The sequence below is a fragment of the Rhamphochromis longiceps genome, linkage group LG8, assembly GCF_057381845.1.
Source record: "Rhamphochromis longiceps isolate RC_006_pf linkage group LG8, R_longiceps_female_GT1.1, whole genome shotgun sequence".
In the NCBI taxonomy this organism is placed as follows: Eukaryota; Metazoa; Chordata; class Actinopteri; order Cichliformes; family Cichlidae; genus Rhamphochromis; species Rhamphochromis longiceps.
In genome coordinates this window covers 26,605,478-26,624,208 of record NC_140564.1, presented here as the reverse complement: position 1 = coordinate 26,624,208, position 18,731 = coordinate 26,605,478, and the positions used below count along the sequence as shown (strand labels likewise).

Below are 18,731 nucleotides of genomic sequence, written 5' to 3'. Positions count from 1 at the left end.
CTGTATGTATGTTAATGGCCTGCAGGCTTTGCAGTGTTACTCGGGGCTTAATCTGAATTCGTGATGCGATGACAGTCCTGCACAGAGGGCAAATATTATGCCAGCTGTTGTTGCTCAGTGCATCCTGCCAACCAGTGACACACAACCTACTGCCAGTTTGTTTAACTCTGCTCTAATCAAAATCTTCCTCCTGCAGCAAGCCAGTGTCTCCTTGCTTAACATCGCCTGGGACAAACTAGTATCCTTCCTAAAATTCCCCAAAAGCGAGTATGGGAGCAGAGATTTTCAGCATAGCTAATCAATGTTGCAGTGTTACATAATCTGCAAAGTGTGTTACATCTCTATTAGCGCCAAATTTGGTGATTTCAGGACAAGTATGAGCGACCATGGTGACAGAAAGCACACTGGGTAAACAAAGGGTTTTTGGCAGGTTCCTCTGTCTGGGAATGGATGGAGTGCAAGCGATGGATACCTTTCTACTAAGATTTTTTTCTTTTTAAGAGAAAGGACAAAAATGTTTCCATATGACAGTGGCTTTCATGAGGTTAAAAAAAAAAAAAAAAGCAACAAAAAAGAATCTAAGTTGAATTGAATGAAAAACAGGTCAACAGCATAGCATTATTATCCTCTGGGGCCCACTGGGGCCAATGCAAACCAACGCATTTTAGCACATTACACCTGGTCAAGACAACCTGCTGAAGTCCAAACTGACCATCAGAAAGGAAAAGAAAGGATTTAAGTGGTCTACCCTGATCTGCACACAACCATCTTTAGGTTTACAAATAACAGTCTGATTAAAAAAGAAACTATTCAGTGTGTGGCAACTCTCTTGGTGAAAATGCCTGTTGATCTCAGAGGCGAATGGCCAGATTAGACACAAACCACTCATTCCAACTGTTGTACGCAGAGGAGTGTCTCTGGACGTACAACACATCAAACGTTTATTAAAGCACATGGGCTACAGCAGCAAAGATCACACCAGCTGCCAGTCGTGTCAGCTAAAACAAAACAGGAAGCTGAGGCTACAAGTTGTACTGAATTGCCAAAATTGGGCAATATAAGACTGATCTGTGCAGTCTGAAAAGTCTCTTCGGCTGTAATACTTGAATGGTAGGGTCAGAATTTGGTGTAAAAATTGGATCCATCCTAATTTGTACTTATAGTTCAGGCTGGTGTTGGTGTAGTGTGCAGTTTGGCACACTTTTGGGGGCTTTAATACCAATTAAGCATTGTTTAAATACCGAAGAATACCCCACGTCCATCCCTTTGACCTCAGTGTTGCCTTCTTCTGATGGCTGCTTCCAGCAGGATAACATGTCATGTCAGAAAGCTTTGATCATATCAAACTGACTTCTTGAACATGACAGCGAGTTCACTGTACTCAAGCCTCCAGTCACCAGAATCGTCATAGATGTGCAGCAGCTGTGTGATGCTGTCATGTCAATATGGACCAAAATCTAAGAGGAATGTTTGCCACAAAGGACAGGAATCCATCTGTACTAACGTGGTGTACTTAATAAAGCGACAGATGAGTGCATCGTATTGACATCGGCTTGTGTTGAAGCACTCGGTGAAAGTCCTCGCGACAATAAATGACTCTAAAGACAAACCAGTGCTGAAATAGTATTTTTATTAAATACTTTCAAGATCCAAGTTTGAAGAATAACAAAGCTATGATGAAGACCAACTAACACTCAGACAAACACTTGATAGTCGTCAATTCATGGTTGTATTTCATTGTACATCATGATCATGCAAAAAAACTCCAGCATCCATGTGAAGGCTGGGGAGAAAGCGCAGCCCAATATTATATCATTACAACGCAGGGAAAACATCGAGGGCCTCATACCAAGCTACGGCTCCTGAATCTATTTTTTTTCTTTAAATTTTGCTTTTTTTTCAAATATTTTTCATGTCACCTATTAAACATTCTGGATGGAGGAAATTCATATTTCAAAAGATGCAAATATCATATATTAACACTAGCTCCATCCGTATTCCGGTAGGTACATGGTAGAAATGTGTAACTGAAACATGCATATAACTAGGTCTTCCCGCTCTGCTTCGTGACATGTGTAGGTCCCAAAAACCTGCACGCCCACACCAGAACTTTCTCAAAACTCCTCCCGACTGAGCAGGCACGATTTAAAACCACCAAGGGTAGATTAGATAAATAAATAATTTAGTCCTGATCAATATCTATCATTTCATTTTGTCTTTACTGCTTCCCTCTTTTCCCTCTTTTTTTTTTTTTTTTTAAATTCCTGTGTGCGAGGGACAGTGCAGAACTCCAGCTTGGCAGATCGGCAAATTACCAAAACGACAAAGTTAACAGCAACAACAACGAAAGAACTCAAACCAGTAACACGGAAACAACAGAGAGAGAGAGAGGTACAAATAAACATCTCAAGAGCAGAGTCTGAACACAGAGGGAGGGGGAGGCGGGCACCTTGCAGGTTGGGGGGTGGGGACGGTTTCGGATACAACTGTCGCACATGGATGGAGACGATTAAGCAGCACGGCGAGGGCGGCGCCGATGGTTGCAGCAGCGGTGTGGATATGTTACACAGCTTAAAAACACCACCAGGCGTGCGCGTGTGCATAATATGATATGAAAAGATGGCTCACAGCATTGTGGGATCAGGACTAACGACACTATTATGAAGGTCTTCATATCTAAATATGCATCTATTAGGCTGAATTTGGGGGGAGGGGTGCTCAAACTACTTTTCAACCTGTTATTTTTCTTTTATTTTTATTCCCCGTCTCGAAAAAAAAAAAAAAAACCAAACAAAAAACAGTCGTACGGCCATGGATCTAAAGCTGGTAGCCTACACAAGCGTGTGTATTCATGTTTGTCGTGATCGGTTGGAGAATTTAAATTACAGGGGAAGACAAAACCCAACAACAAATGTTGCTCCTAATCTACTCGGGGAGGTCACAGAGGTCATGGGGTGATTCCCACTGCCCAAGTGCACAGGATGAGTGTCTCTTAGATACATGTACATATATTACACTTTTCTACATATATCTATACATACACTGTATTTACACAGTGATTATAAACAAACCAGGGCCTTGCAGAAAGCAGAGAAACAGCGTGGGAGGGAAGGTTAAAAAAGAAACTGGTTAAAAGAGAGAAGAGAGGCGGGAAGGGATTAATGAGGGAGAGGTGGCAGCAGCAGCCCACTCTCTCCCTCCACTGCATATAGACATAACAGAACCTGCTAGCAGCTAAGGTTAGCTTTAAATTTGCACAATAAAAATCCCTCATTTTTAAAAACCAAAAAACAACAAAAACTCAGCTGCTTTAAAAAGGAGCCAGAAAACATAATGAAGCGAAAAGGCTCCGGTTATTCACAGGAACGCAAAAGGGATCAGGACGCTAAAAATGCAACAGAACACATACCACCCCCCCACCCCCACAATAACACAGTTTCCGTTCTGGTGAAAAAACAAACAAACAAACAAACAAAATAATAATTAAACAAGCACACAAACACATAAAAAGCCTAAAGTTCTACACTTTGGTGCGTCATGTTTTTGATATCAAGTTTCTCTGGTCATCGACTGTCTGACTGAGCCAACCTGATTTGTTTTTCCCTCTTAAATTCAGTGGGGGAAATAACAAACTAAAAATCTCCCTACATCTTAACAGCAACAGTCCAGGTAGTGAGCAGTTTCTACCCAGTAATCCCTAATGTGACCAAAATCTCAGCTGCTAACTTGACACTCCTCCCTGTTCCTCCGTTATTAGATAGTGAATATAAATGCTTGGTTGGGTTTTGGTGGTTTTTCTGGTACATCTAGTCATAATTTACACAGTATATTCATAACTCATACTCATAAACTGTCACAAGTTCAACTGTAAATTCTCTGCTCCCCCAGGACGTCTCATCTCGCGCGGGCAGAAAAAAGATGGCTGCCAGGGGAGGGACAGAGGGCAAAGACGCGCCCTCCAATCAGGCGCCAGATGCATGCATCATCCCATGGGGGCGGAGTCTTGTGTTCAGCCAGCCCCCAGCAGGTCAAAGGAGGGACAGGATTGGTTGGTATCGTGGAGAGGGATGCGATCTCGCCCGGCCGGGCTCCTGGCACTAGCCAATCCACGCAGAGGACGGACCTCTTAAACACGCTCGCTGAAAAAACACTGCCCCCCAAAACACACACTCCAGTAGACTGGAGGCTCAGGACCACTGGGAGGGGAGGGGAGAGGAGAGAGGATAGGTTGGTACCACAGCTGGAATCATCAGAATGTAAACAGTTCCAAGAATAGTTTGAGTTTATTGCTGGTTCTTATTTTTGTTGTTTCACTAAGTTTGTGTTTTTCTTACAACATCACAGTCAGTGCTGCTCCAGGACTATGACTGAAATGAACCAATCACATTTTTGCAACCTAGGGATGGCAGGTGTGTCTTCAACGCTTTCTGCCAGAAAGGCTTTTCTTTAACTTAAGTTCTTACTCCTGTCAAAGCATCTGATTTACTGATAACCATCTTCGGCTAAATCTAACCCAGATTTCTCTTCTTTTTGCTTAAATTTGCCATTTTGGTGGCGCAGCAGTTATCACTGTTGCCTCACAGCAGACAGTCCTGTGTTTGGACCTTGATAGGGCCCTTTAGCGTGGAGTTAGACTGGAGGCTTGTGCTACTTTGTGCTAGTTTTCTCCAGGAGCTTCAGCTTTTCCTGTCACTGCCCATCTGTGGCCAGATTCTTGATCTCAAGAGTTTGGCCACAGATGGGCAGGAAAATGGCCACAGATAACGGTTGATGATTAAAAAAATAAAAATTCGAATAATAGTCCAACAAGCCCTTCCATCATCCATCATCATCACTTCCTTTTTTCCTATCTTCCTTCCCAATTCTTCCCAAAACTTCATTTCTACCTTCTTTTCATCTTTCATCCCTATCAGTTTTCCTTCTTTCCTTCCCTTCTAACCTTTTCTCCTTTCCTTCCATCCCATAACACCAAACCAAGCCTTATTTAAGCCAGTTGAAATAGTCCATGAAGCACCATTAATTTGAAGTTGAGGAAACAACACCAACCTGGTGATATCAGATACACTAAATAAAGTCACATTAGGGAAAAACAATACAAGATTAAAATGATCAAGGGTCCAGGGGTAGTTTTAGGGGGCATTTTTGGTCTGCCTGCAGCAGAGATTCCCAGCTGGATGTGACTACTGGGATGTCTCAACATTACTAAAAATATTAAAAAATATATATATTTTAAATATTTAAAACTGTCTCCTGTGGACTATTTAGACTTTTCTGTAACTGATCATGTTTAACCCAGTAATGCAGAAACAAAAAAAAAACTCTTGTGAGGACTAAGGATGTGTACCTGATCACTGTAGTGGTGCAGCAGGCGCTCCAGAGCAGTGGAAGTGGACGTTAAGCCACTTGCCATCGCGGCGATGCCACACTCTGGTCTCCTCTGATTGGCTGGAACGGGGGCGGCCGGTGGAATCCACGAACTGTGTGAGCCGGATGTAGGCGATGCACGCGGCGTCCTCGCCGATCAGGTGCACGTGTGGGTTGAGCAGGGTGGTATGCACGGGCTTGCTGTTTTTGCTCAACACTGCACAAAGTAGAAGATATGTCCATGGTCAGCAGCGACCTCCAAGCATGACAAATGAGCTGCAGTTCCTTCAATCCATAATCGGGTCGTACCTGAAGTTTCCTCACGTTAAAAGGTGAAACAACCATATTTAAGCCTGGCATAAATATGGTTTACGTAAACTGTAAATATTAAGGGCTTGGCTCACTGAAACTATTCAAGTCACTTCAGTGGACCTCTCGTCTTTTTATGTTACAGAATGCCATTTATGTGTATGTCAGTTTTCTGTGTTGATGTGATGCAACAGTCCATGAATGCACCATGCTAACAAAGCTTAGCCCTTCACCTTCTCACGCATACATGATTTCAGTGTGGCTGTGTTCATATTTCACTTACAGTCTATGGATCACAGCCCTCACTGGATACAGAGACACCACAGGATTAACTCACACTGACGGCCAAGCAAAAATACTCTTTGACTCTTTGACATTCACTGGGAACAATTCAGCTATTACTGGAAGAACATCTCGTCCCATAAACTGTGCAGTTAGCAGACTTGCCAGCTTTACCTGTAGGAGCCTACAGTGTACCTCACTACATGCTTTAATGCCTGGTACTAATACTGTATAGTGTATTCTTCTGTTATTTGTTTGCTTGCTTGATTAAAAAAAGGCTGAAATGTGTTGGTCAAGTAATACTACAAGAGTTGTCGTAGCTTTGAATTCTTGAGATCATTGTTCTTTTTTTTAAATGCACTTTTATTTAGAATTTATTTTTTCATATTTAAATCCTTAAAATAAATATTTTAAAAACACAATCACAACCATTTTTGACAGATACTCGTCTTAACTAAGGGCTGAACACTAGTTCAGGCTGTGGATTGACAGAAAAATGAGGGACAGGATGTGTACCATCATCACGGTTACATTTTCCTGCTTAAATCAGGAATCTTGACCTTCAAAATTCAACAATTTCCCTTTTATTTATTGGACATAATTCTGTTTACAACTAACTTGAAAGAGCCACCAAAGCTGTATGAGCGGAGCTTATTTTCTTTAAATAATGAAATGATGATGAGTTGCAGTTATAAATATTCCAATAGTGGAGTTTATCCACACTGCCAACTATTCTTGCTATTTCCTAACTTGCCTGGTATTTCAAACCCCTTAAAATAAACGGTATATTATGCAAGTAAAGAAGAAGACTCACAGTTTTCAAAGTAGAATTTGTGAAAGTCCATGCCCTCCACCAGGTTTCCCAGAGCCTCTGGTTCGAAAGAGGTGAGTCCAGGATCGCAAATCCTCCTGAACATGAAAAAAACGAAAACAAGATGAGCCTGTTACCAAATTGCACTCGTTTTCACTCACAGAAAGCATCTGCTGCTTTTCACTTTTACACACAGTTGTACTCACGTGTAGGCATCGAAATCTCCATTGTTGATTGCTTCAATCAGCTGCTCCGTAATCTTGATGATCTCCTGTTTACGAGCTGCAGACAGAACAAGAGACAGAAAGAGGCAAACAGATGGCAGCTGGTGAGATGCCAGTTGGAAGGTGAGACAATAACAGTGTGGTGGGTTTCTGCACAATGACATTTTGTCTCATCGCTTCAGCTCCTGCCTTCCTTCACGCGCTCTTCCTCTGTGGCTACGGCTCAAGTCCCCTCTTTAACCTGGTCGCCCGGATCCAAAAGCTGCCTCGTCACCGGAGCTCGACCCCCATCGCTGTCTCTCGCTCAGCTTCTCGCCTTTGCTACGACACAACAACTGACTGAACACGACTCTCCGCTGTGAGCACACACTGCCAACCAAACAGAAGCAACAACTCTGCTAGTAGAGATCACAGCCTTCCTCACTCGAGGCCCACTTAGCTTTCTCCTGCTATGACCAACTGTTAGATGCACAAGTGAGCAAACTTGCCAGACTTTGATGGTTTTATTCCCTCAGCTATTCCATGAACTGATTAACAGTATCAGTCTGATCAACTTCAATCCCTTTCCTCTTTAAGTTTCTTTATATGTTCTTAGTTAACATCTGTTCCACACCAAACAAGCCATGAACCTACAAGTTTACCATTTATTTATGCTAGTTGCTATTCAGTGTAAAGTGCCTCACACACTTTTAAAGTAACAGTAAAACCAAATGAAGAGATTACACGTGGTACAACCCTCCTCTCCACAAAATCAATCAAGCGATATTTTCTTGTAGTCAACAAATTCTATGAAAAACACTAAAACCAGCAATAAACCGAGAGCACTGCATTTTATTCTGTGCCTTAAGAGCTCTACTGATTTCTAAACACATCAGTGAACCACACTGATGGGCCAGACGACATGCTTGGTTATTAAAATCAGCATGAGCGCTACAGCTTATCTTGACTCACGTAGTTGTTAAGTTGTTCCTTCTACTTTTAAGATGAAAAGCAGAAACAATACAGACACTCCAACGAAGTTTTATTTCATTACTCGGAGCACTTAAACAAATATCAACGGTTTCTAGTAAATAATTGCTAAACATCCTTTCACCTGCATTGTCAGGATTACTGCTACTATACAGTATTACAGTATTATCTAGGTCATTTTATGTTAGTAGTTCATAAAAACTGTGTTGCATGCCCCACTTCAGGGAAAAAAAAAAATTCACACCTCAAAAACCACAATTTCTGTTACTAATGATGTAAAAAATGAAATAAAGATCAGCATGACAGACACTTGGGAAATTCACATTTATTTTTGCTGTGAAAATTAAAATCATATTCATTCATTCATCTTATTCATTTTCCATGTTTTTCTCATCTATGGTGCACCCACATAATTTGAAAATCACTGCCATATCTAATGGCTGCCTATTACGATTTCAGGGATTATTACTAAGAAATTGTAGTTTAATAATACAAGTTGCTATAAAAGTTCTTGCCATCTACTACTGGTGTAAATTATCTGGCATGTTTCTATACATGTGACGTTAAAGACAGCTTTCTGACGCGATTCACTGAATTAAGGGGGCATTAATGTCTTTTTTCCCCCCACCTGACAAGTTGTATCATTACTTCAATAATAAGGCATGAACACACCTTTAATCACACACACCATCTGGCTGCCTGAAATACTCAGAAGGGCAACAAAACCAGAATAACCTCTTTTTCTTTCAGCTGCTCCCTTTAGGCGTCACCACAGCAGATTAACTGCCTCCATCTCACACTATGGTTAAAGTTAAACCAGCTCTCTGCTTGTATTCCTTCACTACATCCATGAAACCCCCTGCAGCTTCCTCTTTACCTTCTTCCTTCCATTCTCCAATATAGCCACCATCACTCTTCTGCACATGCCCAATCCATTTCAGGCTCGCCTCTCTAACTTCATTTCCAAACAGCTCATCCCGAGCCGTCCCTCTGACGTCCTCATTTCTAATCCTGTCCATTCTAGTCACTCGCAATGAAAATCTTAGCATATTCAGCTCTGCCTCCTCTCTTTTTGTTAGCGTCACCCTCTCCAAGCCACACATTATAGCAGGTCTCACTATCAACTTTGGAAATCTTCTCTTTTAGTCTTGCTGTCATCGTTTTGTTGCAAATCAGGCTTTACTTCGGATTTTTGATCTGGGTGTTTAAGCTCATCGGCCTTCACTACTTCAACATGGAACTTAAATCAAGACAAGTTAACTGTAAAGAAGCAAAACTGGCGACCAGACAATTTATTTAGAACCAGCTTTAAAAAATAAATAAATAAATAAATACTCAAAAAAAACCCACTAACACACTCAAGGAATGCAGAGTTTCAGCGAGCAGCAGGTAACAGTGAGGCGCTGGCAGGGAAAACCGAGTTAGTCAGTTAGTGCGGATGTGTTCTTACTCTGCTTAGTGTTGCTTTTAGCAGCGACAGTGTTGCTCCCTAGTGGAGCGGCAGGTATGGATGACTGTGAGAGTTCAGACTCGGGGTAGGAGCTGTTGCCTGTGCTGTTCCATGCAATGCGCTTTACGTCATGCGGTGGAACTGAAACACACAAGGGGTGGTCAACAAACAAAAACATGTGGATGGACAACAGACAAAAATGACAGAAATATGATCATTTACACATAACGCGCACACATTTAGCTCATGCAAGGAAAAAAAGGTTGATGAAGGTGATGTGGGTTAGTACATTTGGTAGAATAAGAAAGAAACAGCTAACATTGCGTTTATGACAGACATGCAGATGGGTGACATGAGGACAGGGTGGTAGCTGGAAGCCAGATCAGTGCCGCTCTGATCGTGATGCTGTGCGATGTGGAAGTCAGTTAAATGCCTGCTCTGCTCACATCTACTCTACTCATAACGCTAATACACATTAACATTAAGCCTCCTCTGATGAACTGGAGCACTGAGCAAAGAGACGATCGAAGCCATTGTTTGTTATTTGCTCAAGTTATGCCTGTGGGGAAACTTAGCATGTTCAGGAAGGAAGGCAGGAGTGGAAAATGCACACAGGAAAGAAGTTAGAAGAGGAGGAGGAGGAGGAGGAAGGGAGAGGGGGAGAGATTAGATTGTACTTTAGTGCAAGTTTGCCTTGCAAAAGCAGGAGGATGAAGAGAAGAGGTCAACAGACTAGAGGAAAGATGATAGAGAAAATTTGATTGGTGAAGAATGGTGTATTAAGAGAAATGGAAAAGAAATTAGAAGATAAAAATACACACACAAAAAAAAAAAAAAAAAAAAAAGAGTACAGGAAGACTGAGAAAGTGTGAGGACGTGACGCTCTATGGCGTGCAAGGTTCCATTGAAGTCAGACAGGCTGCAAGGTCTGTGAGACTGGGCGACTACTTTAGGACGATCAGCCGCAAGGTAAGCAAGACTTCCTCCAGATGGAGCCGTCACATTAGGAGGACAAGGGGATAGATGTAGCCATCACCAAAAAAGAAACGCACACGCACACTCTCACACACACACACACACACGCACACACACACACACACACGCACACACACACACACAGGTTTCAGGGTTCCCACAGTGGCCCCGATGACAATAAAAATCTGTGTTTTTGAAATGACTTTCCACTATTAGAGTTAACATGAGAAGAAAAGAAACATAAGACAAGGTCTGTTATTTTTTAAAAGTTTGATCAGAGCACAGTGATGTTAAAGGGGACCGTGATGCTTTTCCTCATTTTCTGTCTGTTACAATAGTGGATGCTCATGTTAAACAAAGTGTCATATAGCCAGAATAAATTATACGTTTTTTCCTACTCTTGGTTCTAGATGATATCAAAAACATAATTAAAACGGTCGTCTGATGCACCCGTCCCCACAGTCCACTGTTCAAAACCTTCTGTTTGCAAGGGGCAGCCAATCAGAAAGAAGTTAGCGTAAAGAAGGGGGGTTGAAATGAACTATTGATCACACAAAACAACATTAGTAGAGTCAAAGCATTAAAAACAAGATCGTGTTAAAGGAGCATAACAGGTTCCCCTTAAAGTGTCCATTAGAAGAAGTTACACAAGATCTGTGTTGCCTTGCTCTCACACAGCGAGCAAGAATGGAGAGCAGGAAGTGTGTCAGCAGTCAGTGTGCTTAAAAAAACCCAAACAAATAGCATGTTTGTCATAACTGCTGAAAGATTATTCCAGTTTATTACAACTTAATTTCAATAAGACTGCATATAAACTAACTGCTCATATCTGGAAATGCAGTGGCACTGTTGAGGTGAAATCCAATAGGCCAAAAACACAATTGACCGATTACCCAAGATGTAAAGCAGTGACTTAGTGATTTGGTGGTTTTCGAAGAGAACATGATGCTGATCGTGTGGTCGCAGTCAGAAGACTTCGCTTGAAGCACTTATAATCTGCCCGTTTACTGTTTTTAAAATGACTGAAGCAGTTTGGGATCATCTTGACAGAGTAGAGCAAAAGGGAGGAAAACTCTTTTGTGCATTTGTGGGTACAGTGAATGAAAGATTAATTAATTATTAATTATCTGAATACTGAAACGTCTCAATGGAAACCTGAGTCCAAGAAATAGTTTTGCTACTGGGGAAATAAAGATTTGTCATTTAATTCAATGACTTGTTTCTACTGGAATCTGTCATTTGTCAATGTGCAGCAAATGCTACTGAAAATAATAGTTTTCAGAGGAAGGTAGTGCTGTCGTGTCCCCATGATCCTGTTGAAAAACTGATTATTTAAGCCGTGTTACACAGCATTAATTGGAAAGCCGTTGCTACAAGATGGCCAAATGGTGTCGTTATGCTAAAACTACCAAACTAAGATAAAAAATGCAATAAACTGGAATTAACCTACAGAAATTTGTAAAAGCCAAACAAAGGTGAATCATTTCAAAAATCTAAAACCAGTGGGAACCCTAAAAGAAAAAAAAAAAAAAAAAAAAAAGCTTGGTGGATCAGAGTGAGGGTGGGGGCTCAGAGATGTAAGACGTTATTTTTGGTGACTACAGAAAGCCAGGGTGGGAGTGAGGGAGGGGGGTTGGGGGGGGGGGTGTTATGTCCTGGCCAGAGGCGCCCGTATAGCTTTCCGGTTGCCATGGATAAACTTACTGGCAGGTGAGCTTTGAGGTGAGGGCAGAAGTGGGGGCATCTCCTCTGTAGCGCTGCCCTGACTCAGCGCCGTACTGTCCGCTAGAACACACATACAAAACGCAGCCAGACACACAATAAATACACACATACACACACAACAGACACAGTCAAAAGTGTGACAGACACGCGTCGTATCTCAGCACACCTGCCAGTCAGTACAGTCCAAAAATAAATAAATAAAAAAACTCACTAAATGGGAGACAGAAAGAGAGAACAGGATAAAGGGAATAAAACACTGGAGTACCTTTCCTACCTTTCATTTCCTCCTCGTCGTTGGTGGCATTGCTTTCTGTTGATCCCTGAGATGCAGAGGAAAGAGACAGACACATGCTGAAATCAAACGCTGCCAGGATCCGGCAGGATCGAGCCCATCAGGTGCGTGTGATGCTCCGTGTCGGGCTTTCAGACAGAAATAAAAACAACAAAACACAAAACATACATCTCACCTTGACGCCATCGGGAGCATTGTGCACCACTGTGCTCTGAGATTCCTGCGATACAGAACAAAACAGTTAGTCCAAAATATTGTCCTCAAAGAGTGCCTCTCAACTGGATTTAAAGTGGGCCCCTTTATCTTTTACCTCAGCCAAAACTTAAACATCTTCACAACAGCTAGTGGATCCAAAACTTTCAAGAGTGCCCGTGGCAATGGAGAGGAGACACTTATTTTGGGCTGTAACTAATGAATGTCTCGTCTATAAAACGCCAGAAAAGAGTTTGTAATTTCCCCAAACGCTAGTCACACACTAACATCTTCAGATGTTTGTTTGGTCTAAACACAGAGATGCTCTCAGAGAAGACGAAACACAGGGGAATCATTTGCTGAGAGCTCACTCAATCAATTAATAGCCTCATCATTTCTGGTCTGTTATCATTTATCAGATTTTACTGGAACTACACCGAGATAATGAGAGCATACAGCGTTATTGTTTTACAAAACACAGTTAGGAGAATTAAATGCATTAGCTGCAGTTTTCTGTTTTATGTGTGAAAGTATCATAAATATTACTTTGAAAAAAAGAAAAAAAGACGCAGATTCTGTTAGCTTTTAAATAACCTCAAAACAGACACCTGATACTTGACCCGAGACTTCACAGAGCAAAGAAAATGTGGCCACAGTCCCACAAGCACTGGGTCAAAGAGTTAACGTCCCATTTTAAACTGGAACAGTTTAAATACAACGCCCGAGGCTGCACCCAGAAGTACCACAAGATCTGGCAACTGTTTCTGTCCCATTTCAGGACGGAGCTTCTTTCCTTTCACCACACAGTCCGTCCTTCTGTTTGTTTTCAATTCTGCTCATATAACCAATAAATGCATAAATTACTTTACGGAAGGAGTTTTGTACTTTTGAGTCCTGAGTGCGAATCCATAAATAAAAAGCTTAACTATTATTACTCAGTTTAAAATATTTAAAAAATACATAATTACAAACCCTCGAGAATGAGAAGCTGCTCAGATTTTGCTCAGTTAAACGGGTAATATTTCATGATAATTGCTGCAGGTTAACAGTAGGTTGATTGGCTCCGTGTAGTTTTACCGTGTATGCATTACATAACTGGGGAACTGCTCTTTGAGCTGATCATCAGTTTCTCTATTAGACGGTTTTTTAAACATAATATTTGTGTCTTTGGGGACCTGTACCTCCAGTTGAGAAGCACTACCAAACCAACCCGACAGTGTTATCCAACCACAACACTACAAGATGTAATTTAATGCATGCTAGTAAAAGCTTCTCAAAACCACAGCATGCTAGTGCTGGATTGGAGCACAATGGTCAAGTTTTTCACTACAATGAGGATGTCAATGGGGATGTTATGGATGGTGCGAGGTTAGAATGACAAAGAACAGCTGGCTAAAATATGTAATGACAAAGAAAGATGTTAGGATGGGAAAAAGATAAGAAAGTAGCCGATTGAGGATTATATAGAGATATAAACATGGGGGCCATTACATAGGACTGAATTGTACTCTGATATTAACAGGTGGAGGTCTCCAAACGGGGTCTCGACAACTTTACGAGCTGCCACTTTAGGTGCACACAGTCCTGCAAACAAGGTCATGCTCCTGTGGCTGACAGGGTGCACATGTGCACCTGTTTAGATTTTTTTAAACTAAATTTAAATAATTTCCAAAAGTGTTTCACCTAAATCAGGAGCACACGTGCCCCACGGTTGGTAAGCTTATTGGGACAGGGGATGTTACAGAGCAAGATCTCCTGGGTGGTAGATGAAGGATGACAAGCAGATGATGGAGGATGAGGCCCAATGGGTTACTATGCAACTACTGAGGGGACAGGGGGGATTAAGAGGCAGGGCTGACACTGCGGCGGCCTACTGTACCATCTGTGCGTTCGTTGCCATGTTGGTGTCTTTCAGGGCATTGATGGCGCTCACTATACTGTTCTTACTGTTGTTGGTAGAAGGCTGGGACGAGAACGCAAACACTCAAAGTGAACACATACGTCACACACACATAGAGAAAGATGCATTAGAATTGAAACACGCCTTTCAGGAAACGGGGCTAATGTTGGTGGAAGCTCCCGGGCTATTGAGAGCTAACAGGGTAAATGAGAGGGTGAGTGCCACAGAATGGCCTCTAGATCATCCCTTTTACTGCCTCACTAACTCTCTATGCCGCTCCCACTTAACTACACAGAGTGACCCCTGGGGCAGAAAAGAAAAAGAGGAGTGGGGAGCGAGATGCTTAATAGCAGCAGAGGCTGATGGAGATTGCTGGGAAACAGAGCAGCAGACATTTGACTGAAACTGACTAAAGGTGAAAGAATAAAACCAGCATTACGGAACTAATATTTATAAATTATGAGTGAAAACGTTGGTTTAAAAAAAAAAAAAAAAAAAAAAAAAAAAAGGTTAAAAACTTGTGGAAAGGACTGCAGGATTATGGGATCTAAAAACACGCCATAGAAAGAAACTCCTCTGCAGATATAAAACAAGGCCAATGTGAAAACGAAAAAAAAACAACAACAACCTTAAAATGAATAATAACTACTGCACAACAAAAGATATTCATTGAAATAATAGGAGGAAAAGTGCGCAAAAGAAAGACTGTGAAAGACAGAAAAAGAACAGAAGGCAGAAAATCGAGGTCAGCTGACAGAGGAGAGATAGGACACCATGTAGCAGAACAAAAGAGGGCAGAGAGGTGATGAAGAGAACCTTACCTTAGCAGAATCTGACTTCTTGTTGAGTAAACTTTTGCATGCTGTGGAAAAAAGGAGGATAGAAGGGGAGAGAAACAGGTAGAAAAGTTAAGATTTACTGATGATGATAGTTCGTTCGTACCTCTAACCTACGTTACATCTATGAATCCCCAACACCTCAGTCACTGTGACAAAGTAAGCTTAGATGTTTCCAAAGCACAACATGCATTTAATGGATTTCTCGGGCATTTTACGCCCCTTGGCTGTACAGGCTGCTACACTCTGCAAAACCCATTCACATCATAATCCATTCATTGCCATCTGGGGATATAAGAGAAACCTGAGAGCAAAGTAAACTTCCTCAGTCCATTTCCTGCCTGGAAGACCCCAGCAGATCTAGAAAGAGAATGATGGCCAGACTCAAACTGCCGCCAGGACTGACAGTGATGAGCTAGGTTAATGTAAATCATTGATTTCCTTTAAGGGCTCCAGTCACTTTTCCTCTCAGTCTAACGCTCTCAACTCTCTCTTGCTTGCTTTTCTCTTGTTTTTCTACCAACACACACAGGTTCCAAAAATCTTATCTTGAGTTTCTTACCTTCCAATAGGAAATTGGAGAGGGATAGAGGGGGAGGGAAGAGGGGGGAGGGTTGTAAGAGAGGGCTTAGTATTTCAATACATGAGAGGAGAGATAAGGGGCACAGCATTTACAGCAGCAAACAATATCAAGTGAAAACTCATGCTCCCTAATCTTGGCTGTTGCATTGATAGCAGCTTATACTTTGGCCTGGCCATGCAGCATCCAAAGGAAAAAAAAAATTAAAAAAAATTTAAGTTTAATTTCCAGTTTTCATTTTCATTCAAAAACTAGATAAAGGACAGCTGATTGTTCACAGTGCAAACATCTGCTCTTCATTTGGCTACATCTTCTATCAAGCAGTCACCAGGGTGCTAATGTGACAGCATGGGACTACCACGTTCACATGCTCTCTAGCACAAATTTAACATGGCAAGATGGGTAGAGGTCAAGGTGACCCACAGGAGGAGGGCTTCACCACTCGAGCAAGATTCTAGCTCGGTGATGAGAAAGGAAAAATGTGTTAGAAAGCATCTGAAGGTGTGTCTCCCGAGAACATTTTGTAGGAATTAACCACACAGGACACCCACATGCGAAAGGCAGCAAGGCAAAAACCGAATTAGAAACACAGAGAGATGCTTCAAACTCACACTTCTGTCACATTCTGCTATAATGCCATTAAAAGGAAACATCATGAGCAAACGGCCAAGCCTTGCCTCAGAAATACTCAGAAGTGCAAGGAAGCAGTTATAGGTTTGCAGTGATGAGTGACATCATCAGAGGACCAAAAGCCAAAAGCCAAGAAAAAGAAAATAAAAAACAAAAATCTTGATTATGGATGACTTAAAAGGAGGAGAGATGAGGAGTCCAATCTGGAGTGATGATGTCACACATATTTACAGAAACTTACAAAACAGGCAACTTGGTCCAGTCTCAGTGAAGGAGCCCGCATTCGGAGGGCTTTAGCTGACAATTAAAGCACCACAGGCACCCCGAATCTCAGCGCACCAATCACACATCCTAGGATTAACACCCGCCTCCCCTTAGGTGTCTCAGGTGAAGTTATCTCCCCATAAACATTTTACCTTTATCCTGCCTACAAACAGATCCTATGGAGAAGTGTATAGACACTGCAGAGCAAAAAAGATCCTCCGTTCTAAAAAGGGAGACAGAGAATCCAGTCTGCTCTACATTGCTTCTAATGTACTCAATCCATGGAGCCACCATTGGAATCGCCGACCTTCACCACCCATCTCCACCGGGCAGGATGAGAGGAAAATCTGATTTTAATACTTTCAAAACAATCCCTCGATCTAATGTGGCAGACTTGCTGCCACATTAGCTTGTGGGGTTCCTGTCTCAAGGGGGAACTTTGCTTTGAAAGTACTAAAACAGACCTTAAGAGGGGGAGTTGAGACGTGGGATGCCTTTAACCTCAAGTGATTCATCAGGAAGAAACGGTGATGTTTTCAACAGTAGCGGCACTGAAGTCAGCACTCCCATCCTCCGTCTCAGTTATTCTCCCCTCTAGCTCCTCAACATCCAACTTTCTTCCTTTGTCCCATCAAACCCAGGTCTGACGATGGCAGCACGCCAACCCAGCTCTTGCCGGCCCCCTGCAATGTGAGTTCCCGCCCCCAGGATACATGCCCCTCCTCATCCCCTGCCCCAGTCCGCCCTGTGCGAGCACAGAGACGTAAGGGGTCAGCTGGAGGTCAGGATGGAGCTTGCTGGAAGTGACGCCATAACTAAGTGAAGATGAAATGTGGGTTACGAGGTCACGATTGAATGGCGCTGATGTGTGAATGTAAAATGCACTTTTTAGTGCAGGCTGACGTAAACTCAAGTGAAGCTTATTTACATGATTGCTACACAATACCCCTAAATGAGAAAAATCTGTGAGGGGATGCATGCTTGTGGGTGTGTATGTTGATGAGGATGCTTGCAAAGGCTGCATGCAGGATTTGGGGGATGGTGATGAGGGCCAACCCTGTCCCATGAAAGAAAATAGTTGTGTATGTAAAGAGGAAGTGGATGGGCGTGTCTCTGGGACGTACCTTCCTGAGCCAGTGAGGCCGTGGAGGAGGCGGCAGCAGCAGAGTTGGTATGCTGCCGGCCCACTATTGGATAGAAATGCTACAGTTGGGAGGGGCTAAGGAAATTATGCAGGTCGATCTCATGCTGTTCAGTCATGGGCCGAGAAAGCTACAGGGGGTGCTGGCTATAGCCCAGATGCATCTTAGACTTTGATACAAACGGGCCAAAGCAAAGACGTGCACCCCTGTGGATTCCTAGGCCCAGGGTTGAAATCATTAGCCATCGACTGACCAATTACTTAAAGGCTGAGAACAAGGCTTCAACGAAAACAAGTCACTCTCAGCAGGCTGAGATAAAAAACACAGAATCTTAATAGTCACCTGGTTTTATAACACCACACTTTCCCCCAAACATTAAAAAAGAAAAATCTCATTAAAGTCTAGGCTTCGTTCTCTCAAACATGCTCCATGGGCAGCAGAAAAGAGGGACACATACGCGCGCGCACACACATACACACAGGGAGAGATACATTAGCACAGACAAGGACATAACTGGCACCCACATATAATCTGGAACAGATGACAGAATATCAAATTTTAGGCTGCTAACATACATGATAATGCACTCATAATAATTCAGTAATACAATATTTCTATCATATCACAAAGAAGCTTCGTGTTTCAGTTCAGTTTAATGTTGTAAGCAAGCAAACTCCTGGGCGCACACAAAAACATTGTTATTTTGAGAATGAGTGGGTGAGCGTGCGTGTGTGGTGGGGGGGTTAAAAAAGGTGCAGAGGACTCTATCCACTTTCCTTCCTCCAC

At 42.3% G+C, this 18,731-nt stretch overlaps 1 protein-coding gene across 14 annotated transcripts in view; it reads right to left on the bottom strand.

Annotated features, from left to right (window-relative positions):
- Positions 1–2,170: 2,170 nt before the first annotated feature.
- LOC146663857 (calcium/calmodulin-dependent protein kinase type II subunit gamma) overlaps positions 2,171–18,731 on the bottom strand; it is a 43,199-nt gene continuing 26,638 nt past the window's right edge. Inside the window, exons 13-23 of one of the 14 annotated variants that reach the window (XM_085416773.1) lie at positions 17,928–17,990; positions 15,315–15,355; positions 14,473–14,556; positions 12,577–12,621; positions 12,375–12,429; positions 12,089–12,169; positions 9,410–9,550; positions 6,973–7,048; positions 6,770–6,864; positions 5,345–5,581; positions 2,171–4,196 (exon numbers count right to left, since the gene is read on the bottom strand). In XM_085416773.1, the coding sequence (XP_085272899.1) occupies positions 5,349–5,581; positions 6,770–6,864; positions 6,973–7,048; positions 9,410–9,550; positions 12,089–12,169; positions 12,375–12,429; positions 12,577–12,621; positions 14,473–14,556; positions 15,315–15,355; positions 17,928–17,990 (914 nt within the window). In that variant the 3' untranslated portion in view covers positions 2,171–4,196; positions 5,345–5,348. The remainder of the gene's footprint in view (positions 4,197–5,344; positions 5,582–6,769; positions 6,865–6,972; positions 7,049–9,409; positions 9,551–12,088; positions 12,170–12,374; positions 12,430–12,576; positions 12,622–14,472; positions 14,557–15,314; positions 15,356–17,927; positions 17,991–18,731) is intronic. The other 13 variants (XM_085416774.1, XM_085416779.1, XM_085416782.1 and 10 more) reach the window with 13 other exon arrangements.